General features: G+C 39.7%; 1 protein-coding gene across 2 annotated transcripts in view; it reads left to right on the top strand.

Moving 5' to 3' along the window:
- The first annotated feature begins 3,539 nt into the window (after positions 1-3,539).
- adamts17 (ADAM metallopeptidase with thrombospondin type 1 motif, 17) overlaps positions 3,540-13,663 on the top strand; it is an 86,660-nt gene continuing 76,536 nt past the window's right edge. For both annotated transcript variants that reach the window (XM_066701515.1, XM_066701514.1), the window contains exons 1-3: positions 3,540-3,698; positions 4,512-4,876; positions 9,364-9,529. In XM_066701515.1, coding sequence (XP_066557612.1) covers positions 3,626-3,698; positions 4,512-4,876; positions 9,364-9,529 — 604 coding nt within the window. In that variant the 5' untranslated portion in view covers positions 3,540-3,625. The remainder of the gene's footprint in view (positions 3,699-4,511; positions 4,877-9,363; positions 9,530-13,663) is intronic.

Here is a 13,663-nt window from a genome sequence, read left to right as displayed (position 1 = left end):
CCATTTCAGGTATTACAGTAAATTCTGAAGGGTGTCTAGTTGAATTGGTTTGTTTTGTATTTTTCTATAAAGACGTAGAGAAGCATTTCACCCAGTGAGTGTCAATGCAAATGCACAAAGGTAGCAGTGGCTTTGATTGATCTCATTTTTGAGAATAAAAAGATGTTAAAAAGATGTTCCACTGTTAATTTATTTTATACACTGTTCTCTGATTTCAGATAAACAATAAAAGATAAACCTCTGCTGAAAAAAATCTGTTATTAATAAAAAATAATGTCAGGATGTTCTGCCAAGCCATTGTACCAGAGACATCTACAATGTATACCGACCAATTATTTTGTTCCCTTGTTTGTCAAAATATCGGAAACCCACAACATGCTGAGTGCACTCCAAAATAATGTTGACCATTTTAAGACTGTGGGACCCTAAAAACCACAGAAATCCTCCCCCACTGTTGCCAAAGATTTCAATATGCTTTTGGATTCATATATTGTGTATTCTAAAACATGGTCTTTACATCTACACTGATTGAATTAATTGTTACTGGCGTCGTTTTTAAGGACCGTTTGACCTGTTTATATATTTGACTTGGTTTATTGATGTTTTTTGACTTATATACAATGCCCAACTTTAATTTCTTCCCTCAATTAACGACGGCAGTGATGCCGAGACTGCTTTGTAAATCTTCCCCGTTTTCAAATGGTAATTGTTTTTTCTTACGTTGAGTGTTTAAACATTTCCACAAGTCACTGGAGCATTAAATATACAATGAGAATAACATGAGAATAAATAAAGGAGCAGTGACACTTGAATTCAGATAGCAGTATTTATGTTAGGGAACAACTGTGTCTTGGCTGCAATGAGATGTTAAATAACTTCATCAATAGGTGGTATACAGCAAGCGCTCACTTTAGATATAGTCATCTTTAAAAGAGATTGTGTAATTGATGGCTTGCTGTCCACCTTGCCTTATCTTTACCTTTCAGTAGATTTCAGTTGTATTAAACTGTAATCTGGTTTGGTGCTATAAACTGTAAATTAAGTAGTATTGTTTAATCTTTCCATGTAAATATCTACCAGTTCCAGTTCCAGTATACTGCTACTTGATTATTTTATTTTTCTTTCTCAAGAAAATATGTATTTATATGCAAATGTTACAATTTCAAGTGACATATATCAGAAAGTCTATTTATTAAAATAAGTTATACCAGCTTACACACACAACAAGCTGCCTAGGTGTCTATCTGTCAGTGACAACACATTTTTATTTCTGTTTTCTTTTGTCTGCTTCTCTCTGTGTTAGTCTGTGATTGATAAAACAGGTCCAATAAAACCATTTCAATATGCCAATCAATGCACTGAGGCCTTGATGGCAAACATTTCCAGAGAAATATACAAGCGACTAAGTATCGTTTTAAGAGCTGTTGTAAAGAGTAGAGTTATCAAAATATCAGGGTAGTTATCAGTAGAAAGTCTAAAATAAACAGACCCAACTTACATCCCATTTCAGGGCAGTATTGCACTAAAAGTGAACTGCGAGTGTTACCACACATTTTGTGACCTTGTGTGACCTGGAACCTGAGTTTGTTCAATAGATCTGCACCTGCCTAATGCTTATTTGCGACATCTTTTCTTTCTTTATTTCTGTAACAGGTAGAGAAATATTTTATGCCTGTGAACCACATTTGTATTACCTGTTTCATGTGTAACTTTGCTTCAAATGATCAAAATTCTTCATTTAGTAAACTGTAGACTTGATTCTCGACCTAAATCAAGTTCTTTAGGACTTTTAATTTAAGTTCTTGTTATCCATTGGCATATTATACATTTCCATGTTTTCTTTTACACCTGTTTCCATCCTTTTTCATTGTTACATTGGTATATGTACTTATCCATGCAAACACAGTGTCATAATATCATAAAGCAACCACTTAATACAGAGTCTTGTTCAAAGAAAAAAATAGCTGGGATTTTTTTCCTTCTCACTTTTGCATTTCACTTCAATATATTTGTCAAGACATGAATCAGGAATCTTCTCTGATTATTCCATACCACTTTCCTCATGGCAGCTGGCCAGTTAGGTGATTATTCATATGTTGTAATTCCTATAGACATGTATAATATACTTGAGTTTTGCTGGACTGGGATTTCTGCTGAATTAAATTCTATCCAATGCTGAAAAAAACAAAAAAACAGCAGCAACCATGTTTTCAGTGTCTCAAAGAAGAGAGCAAATAAACAAGAAAACAATAAAGCTTCTCCAAATCATATCTCAGTTGCTCTCTTTATAAAAGCAACTCCCAGAGAATAGGTATGGCTGGCGATGAGAGGGTTATTGATCCCTGCATGTTTTGCTGTTGTACAATATACCATAGATGTTGTGGGGAATGCATGGATCGAACAGTAAACAATAATGTTTTGCCCTGATTATACTTTACAACACATCAGCGTAATGGTCAGTTATTAGAATGATTCATATGAATACTATAATTCCATTTCAGCTTTGTAATTAGATTCATGCCCTGAAGAAATTAATGGGAATAAGTTCAATTATATTTAATATCAGACTGAAACATGTCTCCACTCGGATTTTTCTTTGATAACCTCAGAAAAATTGATATGCAGGCTGGGGGAAATGGCAAGGTTTAATGAAGTTATTAATTTATTACACTTTGGTTTATGTATATTTCGTTATCATATTGGAATACAGCTGCATTTTGCAAACCTGGCACTTCCACTAGTGTAGCTGACATCATGAATCAGAAGGAAATACAGTATTACCATAAGTCATGGCTTTACATTTAAATGAATGTGAGAAAACGGTGGTGATGCTTTTGCATCAAGCTGTGCTGTTCAAGCTTTAAATCTCATACACAAATGCAAACAACACTGCCAATTTTGCTGATAACAACGAAAAGTTGTATAATAGTAAGTTTATTTGAGGAACACATGTTGTCTCAGTTGTTTACTCATTATATGCACGGCTAATATACTGAGGATTTCGTGGGGAATCAGTGGTGAACTATAAACCAAGTCCAGTTTGAGGCAGTTTCAGCCACACATTAATCACAGCCCCTATGAGCTCCAGTGCACTCACAGGAATAAGTTATGATCATGTTTAGCTTTGTTATCGATCAATTGCAAGAACAGAATGAAACAATATCACTTTCTGTAAATGCAACACGTCACGCCTATCCTAACATAACACATGCATGTTAGAGCTGGAGCTTTGACTGCCAGGGACCAAAACTTACCAGGGCAAGGAATAAGTACATAAATACAGCGGTGGCTGACGAGACTCGGTCAAGCCGGCCAGTGTCAGTGCATTGTTCATATCCAAAATGCCACCTAGCACAACAGTCCATTACTGCACCGAAACCACGTGTACGGTTGCAGACAAGCCCGGAGATTGATGGTGGGACAACCGAATGGGAATTCGGGGATCTGCTTTCCAAACATTTGCAGCCCAATCCCGGTGAAGGGGGTGGTAGTCCTACATGGAAGCAGGCGGGTCTGTTGTTGCAAGTTCAGTGTGCCTGCAGGGGTGATTCATTTCCCAAAGTTTGAAGAACTTCAGTCCAGCCTCAGTCAGTCCTTGTAGGCGAGCTCGTCCCGTCAGTTTACCATGCGTGACAGCCCGGCACTGCGGCTCCTCCTGCCGTCCCTTCTGCTGAGCCTGGGACTGGACACAGTGTCAGGTAAGATATCGCATTCACAGACAGCTACACCTGCATCGCCGTGGTTACTTCTGCTACATTTTGATCTTGCGTTTTCAACGGAGACTAGAAGTATCCGACTTGAAGCGATTTGCTTGAGATCCCATCGCTGCACCACTTAATTGCAGTTGTTTTATGAAATACTGCATTTAAAATGTTTTACACATCTGGATTAATACATAGCCGACTGGCCCCTGCTTATGGTTACACATTTTTTTGAGTTTGCTTTATATCGTCTGTAAAGGGACAGGGCTACACAGTTTGACAGCTATAAAACCGCACGACAGGTTCAATAATGTTTGCATTGCACGTCTGCATGAAGTTCAGGTTACTTTGCGTGAAGGAAAGGATACCATTTTTAATGCAGTTTGTTTGAAAAAAAAAAAGATTTAGGAAGTAAAAGGAGAAAAACTTTTTTGGGGGTAAGTTTCTTGGAGTTGCTAACATCCACTGATCATACTTTCCATTCATTATAACTTGGCGGCCGAGGATTGAATGAATGGATCTACCTGAGCTGCACTTTCCCGACTTCACTCTCGCTTGCTTGCACTTCTTGTCATATTTGTTTCCATCAGAAGAATCCCAAACTCAGTATGCACTCCAGTCGTATATTGTGTTTGCGCTGTTTTGGAGGTATATAACTTACAGCTACAATAGTGCATGGGATAGTTGCATGGAATTTGCAAACTTATGAAGAGTTTCGGTTCATTCAAGTCATCAGCGTGGCGACCGGTTGTTTTTCCAATGTAACCCACACGTCCTTCTGAAGTTGTGTGTTTCCTTCATTGCTCCTAGCGGACTCTGGGGACGAGACGGATTTGGTCGTCCCTGCTATGTTAAGCCGAGATGAGATCCACCTGTTGCGGGCAGAAGCCGGGCACAACCGGGCGCAGCGCTCTCTGCCCGGGGCTGACAGCCGGGGGTCGCAGGTCGAAGATGGGGACAACTTGTTCCTCCGATTGCCTGCCTTCGGGAGGGACCTGTACTTACACCTGCAAAGAGACCCGGGATTCCTCTCTGACAGTTTTATCATCGAAGAGAGGGGAGATAAGGAGACCAAGAAGCTGACCCATATCCCTTATGATAAACGGTGCTTCTACTCAGGGCGAGTTCTCAATCACAGCAACTCCTTTGCATCACTAAGCACTTGCGCTGGCCTGGTAACTGTTTTTCTTCTGCTATATTTACTGTAAGCTTGTGTGTCTGTAAGATTTTAAATTGAATTGACGAAGAAGGCCATATCGTAGGTATCAGCATGTTTTGTGTTTATTTAAATAGGTAGGAGCATGCATGTCCTAAAATACTCATAGGAGTTATTGTACATGATAGGTAATGCACAGATCTCCACAGCTGACCCCACCCCCCCCACCCCAGACAGCTGAGGACTGACACACCCCTGGCATGTGTATCAGTAGAGGCATTCACGGGGGCCACACACAGACTGTGCTGCAGGGCTTCAACCCTAAACTTAGACTGCTCCAGTTAGATCTGCCTCTGTTGGTAGCAACTATTCAATTCACTTGGCTCAATCCTTTAGCACTGGCATTTAAACCAGGCAACACAATGGAAGAAGAGCATAACTGCCTACCAGAATTATATATAATTACTCTTTGGCACGGATCAGTGTTGTTGGTGGAGCTGGATTTATGCACATGTATAGTATAATAATTGCAATGGATAAGTAAGGTGCATTTTGGCATTCACTAGCAGGATTGCGTTTGGAAAGGAAGGGGTAATGGCAATGCTGAGCCCAAGCAGTAGTCTAGGGGGGCGAGTTAACCCTGCAGTCAGTGAACTGGCTGAAAAGGAAAAGTAACACAATTGTGACACGCAGTGAACCATCTCATTGGCCAGGCCACAAGGTCAGCGGGCCCCTGGGCGGTCTGATGGCCGGGCTCCGTCCTGCCAGAGGTCATGGCTAGAGGGGGAAGGCCCATATTTCACAGGAAGACTCTCCTTCCTGTGGCTAGTGGGTATGCTCTGGAGAGGGTGAGCACCTCTGTACTGAGCTGTTCATTGTCACATACTGTTATTATAAAAGTCAGCTACTGTTTATTTTATAGCTCTTTAATCTACACAGGTTGTCTCATGAATGTAAGGACACAGTGTTCAGTTAGGTATAGTTTGCCCACTGCCATTTTCCATTTGTGTGCAGATTAGGCCTAATATGTATCACAAGGAAGAGAGTAAAGGATATACAGCTGTAAGGAATGCCTGTTTACTTTCATTCCGTACATGAACCCCACAGAAACACCCTCAAGTGATACCTTGATACCCTGGCATCCCTGAGCTGACAGTGAAAACAGAGTCTCTAAGTTGTGAACAAAAGGCCTCAAAGGGGAACAGAGAAGGGGACCTCATGTACTCTGATGACAGACATAGTGTAGAAGTGGATTTTATAAAAGAGGTAAAGTCTTATTCTCGATGTGTCCCAGCTCTTTAAATTGTGTTAATGAGTTAATGAATAGAGTTAGTAATAAGCTACAGGTGTATCATTCTTGCTCATGTTTCCAACAAAGATCTCATCTGCCAACTGTACAGAGTTGTTTTTGGATTGAATGGGAGTTGGATTACATGAGTTGTTTGAAGAGCCATGGTTGATTTTGACTAGCTATTCCCACAATGAAGCCCACCAAAGCTATCAGCACACTGGACTGTGATGACCTCTGCCATTCCATGAAGTCATAATAAAAATGTTTGTGAGGCAAAAGTAAAAACATAACACAACCTGGGCAGTCAACCATAGGTTACACAGTGGCACTTTAAGACAGTTTTATTTGTGCTGTAAAACCTCTCGGTTGTTCTTGGCCAGAGTTCAATTAAAACAGAAGCATCAAGTCTCCGCCTAGTGGAGGCAACTGGTCTTATTTGATCAGTGTCATGTTTTGCCGTGGAGTGTAGCAGACATATTGGTCCTAATTGCATTGCATGCTGCAGCAGATTGCTAATAGAATTGCTCTCAGAGAGATGGAGTGTACCTGCTGTATACAGATCATTCCTTTTGTGTTACATAGGCTGGCAAAACCAACATCATTGCTATCATTGGGATTATGTCTTAAACTAACCCGTGCCCATATGCTGACTTCTTAAATAACATAATCTAGTGACTATTAAACAACATTCAGATAGTGGAGTTACCTGCAGCTGCCTGCACTGTTATTTTTTTCCCTATTTTGTATGCATAAAATACAATTATTGGCCATTCTGTGACTGTGACTGCACTTTATACTATCGATGGGTTTCCTTTCATTCCAGTGCAGCCAACAAATTAAGTTCCATTCAATAACAGATATTTAAGCCTAGACCACACCAAATCTTTGACCTTCCTGCGAAGTGCAAATAACAAATTAGAACCCTATCTTGTTTAAGTAGTTTTGGAAACTGGCTTCTTAAAATAAATTCCTTAGCGTCCATTCACAGATTGGACATACTATTCTTAAATTTCATTACATGCAATTTCTGTGCCTTGACTTATTCCCATTTTGTGATGAAATAGCAGTACCACTGTACCAGGTTTTCTGTGCAGAGAACTGTGCACTTTATTCATCTACAAAACCTTTAGAATCTGCGTTTTTAAATACAAATAGCATATGTGAAAAGAATAGGACTCTGATGACAGAAATTGACAAGCACAAAGAGATTAGTAAACATGTGACCCTGTGCTTTTTAACATTTGCATTTGCTTGATAGTATGTGCAAGTTTATCCTCTCTTTTCCAGTGCTCCTGATGTTAATCTTCTCATTTAGCAGTCCCCATCACCCCAACACTTCCTCTGATTATATCTCATCCACTTGTATTTAATCATCTACATCTGTCCAGTCATCCTTGTTCTGCATGTTAACAAAGTTTGCGGGGAAATAAAAAATACAGCATTGAAATCCATTCATTGTATGCAGCCTTTAACTTCCATCCAAAAACCAAACACAACTCTGTGCCTGAGGAGAGATACACCACGTTATGATAACCTAAAGTACCACCTGTCAGACTGTATAAATACATCATGCATGGTTGCATCCACAAGTTGGTACTAAGTTGCACATCTCAGGAGATGCCCTGAGCAAAGTAGTAATTGACTTATCTGACAGTAATTTCTCTCTCCCCAGCATTATCTGCTTTCTGTCTTTAGGATCCTTCCCAGTCATAGTGCAATGAGTCATGTTTCTTCCATGCCTCTTAGAGGGTGTTTTTCAATTTGAGAGTTCGATCTGGGTGCTATGAGTTGACTACTATCATGACTGCGATATGCAGTAGTAATGTAGTGCAATATGAGTGGTTTTTAAGAGGTTAAACCAGACTGAACACAACTGGACGTGAACCTGCTCTGTTATTAATAGGTTCTGTGTACCTTTGTGAAACTGGCATTTTCCTGGGATTGAAAAGGATGTGTGGTTTTGACCTTGTGTCGGTACATGTTGGGATAAAACAAAGTGATCTTGCAGCACTGTGCACCAGTCTCTCTCAGCACATTGACAACTACTTCCAACTGAACCCCGGGGCATTTCACTGAAACATAAATAGAGGGTCCACATCTCCAGTATACATCTGTTTTATGAATGCGCTTACCTTCTCTTTTCACATTCTTACTCAGTTTGATAAGGGCAAGGAGTTCCATAGCACGGCAAGTGTGGTGACAGAAATGTTTGCCTGTATCAGTTGACTGAAGGCCTTTTCATTGTCTTGTGCTGATAAGGTATTTGGCAGGCTATTTTCCCAGCAGTGTATCAGCCGCTGAGGTGCCTTATAGTTAGATTAATCATTCCATTTGTTTATTGCTTTCTGCCCTTGTAGCAGATAATGACATTCTTTATTTTAGAAAGGATTTCTCCATTAAAGAACAATCTAAAAGGCCAGATCTTGTTTACCTTACTCAAAACAGGCTATGATTTATGGCAGGCAGCCCATAGTGGTGGATTGCCTGTGAAATACAACTCCTCTGTGAAGATGCTTGAGAAACTGCATTCGGTTCAGTTGTGAGACTGCTGTTATACAGGGGACTACTAGGTTACTAATTTTCAGTAACAGCGGTTAGACATCATCATTACCCAGATCACAGATGAGCCTACATGACATCATTGTTAATTTAAACAGTGTCCTCTGGTGGTTACAGCAGTTAAGTAGTTGTGTCTACTACTAGAAAATAAATTCTCAACCACAGCTACAATGTCTTTGTCATTTTTGTTTTAAATATTTAATTCATTTGTTCTCCACTTAGTGTAAGTTTCCATGCAGAAGAGACATGTTTTAATTTGAATTCCTGATGGAAAGCAGGTACCATTTGCTTTGATCTAGTGCACTATTTTTATTTATTTTACCCTTTCTTGAGGCCAGCTCTTTCCATGCCTTGTCGATTTGAATTTAATGAGCTGAATCTGGTAGTGTTGAGTACCTCATTGTGAAATATTGGGTGAAAATTATTGTTTATGTAGAGAAAGCCACTAGTTTTGTTTCATTGGGTTCTGTGGGGCATTAAAAGGGCACCCATATCCACAAGATCCTCTGTGTATCCATTTCCACAAATGGGTGTTTATGCATTGGGCGAGGTGTAGTCCACCATCAAAACTGGCTAATCTTAAATAAATAACTACTTACATTGCTGGGTGGCATTATTTATTCACTTTGTTTATTCTCTAATCTCTTTGTTTATAGACTGGTCTGGTCCAGGTTGGAGAGGAGAGGATGTTTATTCAACCTGTGAATGGCACCCAGGACTCTTTCGTTCACATGGAGCACAATGTCATCAGACAGAAACGGTCTCTCAGATCTAACTCGCAGAACTCTGAAACGCGGGCTGAATACTGTAAAACTGTACAAGGTAAGGATGAACCATATCATTTAATATGACTTGCATTGGAAACAGATGGGATAACTTATTTTGGGGAGCAGTTTCTTTTCTGCACTGATGGTTGCTAACATTGTTTTTTATGCCATAGTTTCAAAATGAAAAACTGGCATACACTTGAGATTCAGGCTTGTGCCATGCAACAACTGGGAGGATATTGTATAAGGAGTGGCTTTTCTCTACATTTGGGTCTTAGATTCTTCCTTTGCTGTGCTGTTAAAAGCCAATTGCCTTTCATCAACAAGAAACAATACCTCAGTCTTTCCATCCAGACAATAAGGATGTGTTATTACTGGGCCTTTTATACACTAATGGTGAATGTATTCCAGATTGGATTTTTGGGGGTTTTGTGTTAACCCACATTGTGTCAAGTGTGCCATGGTTATGCCACAATTAAATGGGTATCACCTATATAATAACAGTAACTGAATCCAAAAAGGATCAATGTGTCGACTTTCATTATAATTGCATGCTGGATTTTGCTTTAATAATCTTCAACCAGTTTGCTACTGTTTCCACTCATTATATCCCCCCGGGATTGCTTAACTATTGTGGAGCACCAGACTCAATAAATCACCACCGTTTCATAGCAACATTTATAAAAATTGCTAATCCTTTGAAGTGTTTGAGTCTGCTGAACGGAGCTGCAAGGAGGCGCAGCTGTTTCTCAGTTATTTTGTATGTGCATCTCAGTCAGTAAGCTCTTGTTGGAACCTGCTATTACTCAACTATGAATGCTATCAGACAAAAAAGTACCTCTCTCCTTCTGTCTTACATTATAATGTTTTGCGTATTTACTAGCCCTGTGGCTTTTGCCAAGTTTCCAGATTTTTCAGCTAAGAGGAATTCATAGTTTCAGGGTAGGCCTCCCATCTTTTGATAGAGGGCCAAAGCCCTTGGCTCTGCCTACACCAGAGTTCATATTTAAAAAAGGAAGCTTGTTGAAACACAGGTGGATATTGGGATTTGTAGTTCTGCTAAATATTGGAGTACCTGCCCATAAATCTGGTACCTTTTTACCACCAATTCTCTCAAAGTTTAAAATATGACTATGAGGATTAAATGTGACATTTCTAAGGCTCTCAATTAAATGGAAAATCTTAACTAATTAATATAGTGTATTCTAATATTATTATTAAGTTCCTTAGAAAACACCTTTATTGCAGTCTACTTTTTCAGACATTAACATACATGTCATACATGAGGATGGTGCTCCTCCTGTAACACTGTTTGCAGAGATCTTCCTAATGGCGATTTGTCAACCCAGTAACTGAGCCATTAACTGAGTCAGTGATTGAGTGCTGTTACAGTTAGCTTGATGATTTGTTCATGCCAAAGATGTAAGCAATACAATAGTTGTCTCTGAATGGTAAATTCTGTTTCTGTCTCTGCATAGCACTCACAATGTGTAGCACTGTTATATTGCAAACTTGCGCTACATATTACATAATTCCTTTGCAGGAGAGACCACCAGCACTTTTGACAACCTGTATAAATAAATGCCTTCCATATGTTCATATCTGGAATTAAGTATGAACCTTAAAAGTAATTGAATCCTTCTCTTTTTTTATGAAACGGTTGACTTTTTAACATATATTGAAAGATCTCTTGATGGCAATCATCTTGCTATGGGTGCTTTGGTTGCACTCCTGTCCAGCTGTATTAGTCTAAATACTTTAGTTCTGGACAATAAAAGAGCTCCAGGTGTTATAGCTATTCACCACTTACTAGCACCTGGTGTCTCCGAGCAGGAACGACTATATTAGGTGCCAGATTTGGAAATTCTTTCCTCTGCACTCACGTCTGCTTGAGACTAAAGTGGGGCCTGCCAGCTTCTGCTTCCCCAGTGACCATTAAAAAGCCTCAATAAGAGGAGACCGTTTTACTTTTTCCCCTAAACCATGGCTTCCCCAGAGAATTGGGATACTGACTGAAACAGGCTGTATATCCATTAAAACCCCAAGTCCCGAATACTTCACAGAGTTCACTGTTTTTAGCCCAGCCGGCTGAGGTGCACTTTGTACAGCTGCAGAGTCTGGATGTATAAAATTGTATTATATTACAAAAAAAACCAACAACGGTTGAACAATACCATGGGTGGAGGTGGAAAAGCAGTGCATATGTTGGTAGTGATCAAGCTATGCAGAAATATTAGATGCTTCACTGTGGGTACTGAAGAAAATGCCACACTATCTCTTTCAAAGAAATGATTGAGGAGGTCTACTGAGACTGCTCCGATTGTCTTTGTCTCTAAAAACTGGAAATTGTGAACATTTACAACATGGCTGTGTGTGTGAGGGTCTATGCCTACAACAACTGCATTAATTGCTACAGGAGAGGCTTTAAATTAAATGCTACCTGTGTCACTACACGACCTTACTGAGTGTGTTTGAGATAAGAATTTCAAAACTTTTTCCTGACTGCAGTGTGACTCCGCAGTGAATGTGGGATAAGGTATCCAAGAAACACTGCAGCCTGAGCCCCATGGAAACCATACAGGGTGCAAAGAGTTAGAATCACAGAGCAAAGGAAATGGGAGTGGATTTCGTTCAGTGGAAAGGGATTGACACTCCGGTCCCTTCTCTGCTCTGGACTCTGTAAATCACTGAGAAACCTCCTCTCTGCAGCTCTGGTAGGGACAGTTGGCAGACACTGAGGGACCTCTGTCTATGTGGCAGCCCTGAGAAAGAGGCCTATTTTCTTAAGTCTCCTCAGGAATTAAAGGATTTCAAAATATTGTTCTTAATAATTAGTGCACACTTGTAAGGAATGAGAAGTTCGCTTTCAGCCAGACAGTCTGATTAAAATGGTGCTTAGCTGTGGTTTTCTTCAGAATGAGGGGGAATTCTAAAAATGTTGGAACTTATTTAACTACAACAAAAGTGCTTCCAGTTCTTAGCTGCGCCTTCTTTTTAGGGTGTCGTACTATACAGGTATTTCCATTTATTTATTATTTTGTATCCTTGAAGGGGGCTGAGCTATGGGTGCAAACCTTTCTTGGAATCCTAAAATCGATATGGAGTGTAGCTATTGGAAAAAAAAACAACCCTTCAAAACGAAACCAATTCAGTGCAGAATCAGCAACTTTAAACGAGTTTCTTAAATATGTTAAATAAAATGACATGAAATTGAAAAAAAATGAAAATTCCTGGCCCGTAAACACTTGGGGCGATGTGAATATGAAACCATGACATAAACAGAGGAAACTCATCTGAACGGGTTAACCTAGCAGCCAGGGCTGTAACATGGTCTGACTGAATAAAAGGACCACTGTCTGAGGTTAATGGGTACAGAAGGGGAACTTCATTCCTGTGCAACCAGTCCAAACTTCTGACACACATGCACGCTGTTCTACAAAGGTTTAATATCGGAAAACAATTTTCATGCAATATCAGATTTTGCTGGCCCGATATCTTTAATCGAAGTAGGAATCTGAGAGTTTGCCTACTCAGGTATATGGCTGGATGGCTGACAAAAGCTTAGCAAACCATCACATTTTAAATGTTGTCCTCTTTAAGCCACACTAATATCAAGTTTCAAGATGCTTTTGTTTGCCCTTTTCCCAATCTGATGTGACAGTTAACTCAACCCTTTTCCATCCTCTTTGGGAATATGTCTCTTTGCTGTAGTTTGTAAGACCTGAGGAACTTCCAATTAGGCTCTAGATAAGCTACTCTTAAAAGAGATAAAAGATTGCATAATTGTTAAAGCGTAGTAGTGCATCTCCTGTTTGCTAAGGTCTGAGGTGATGGCCTGGGGCTACACTGGAGTAATCCAAAATGGGAGGTCTGAAGAAACTAAGTACACTACTTGAGCCTCAATCATTGGACAGTGACATTTTCTTTGCTTTGCTTTTGTTGTGTGAAAGAATCAAACCTTATATTTTGAAAAGAAGCTACAAGTCAATGGTTGAAACGACTGATGATTTTTTTTATCCTGAGGGGTTAAGTGCTCAAAACCTACATTCTTTGGTTTCAATTTAGTTGTTGCAATAGTTTTTTTTTTAATTGTCCAGATGAATAGTTTGATTAAAAAGTGAACCCCACATTAATGCGCACAGAAAATCCAGATTACATCAAAGCTTGCCTGGCTGTGTAGAGGTCTAGA

The sequence above is a fragment of the Amia ocellicauda genome, chromosome 4 (genome assembly GCF_036373705.1).
Source record: "Amia ocellicauda isolate fAmiCal2 chromosome 4, fAmiCal2.hap1, whole genome shotgun sequence".
Classification (NCBI taxonomy): Eukaryota; Metazoa; Chordata; class Actinopteri; order Amiiformes; family Amiidae; genus Amia; species Amia ocellicauda.
Note: the sequence above shows the minus strand (reverse complement) of the source record. Positions and strands in the feature narration are given on the sequence as shown.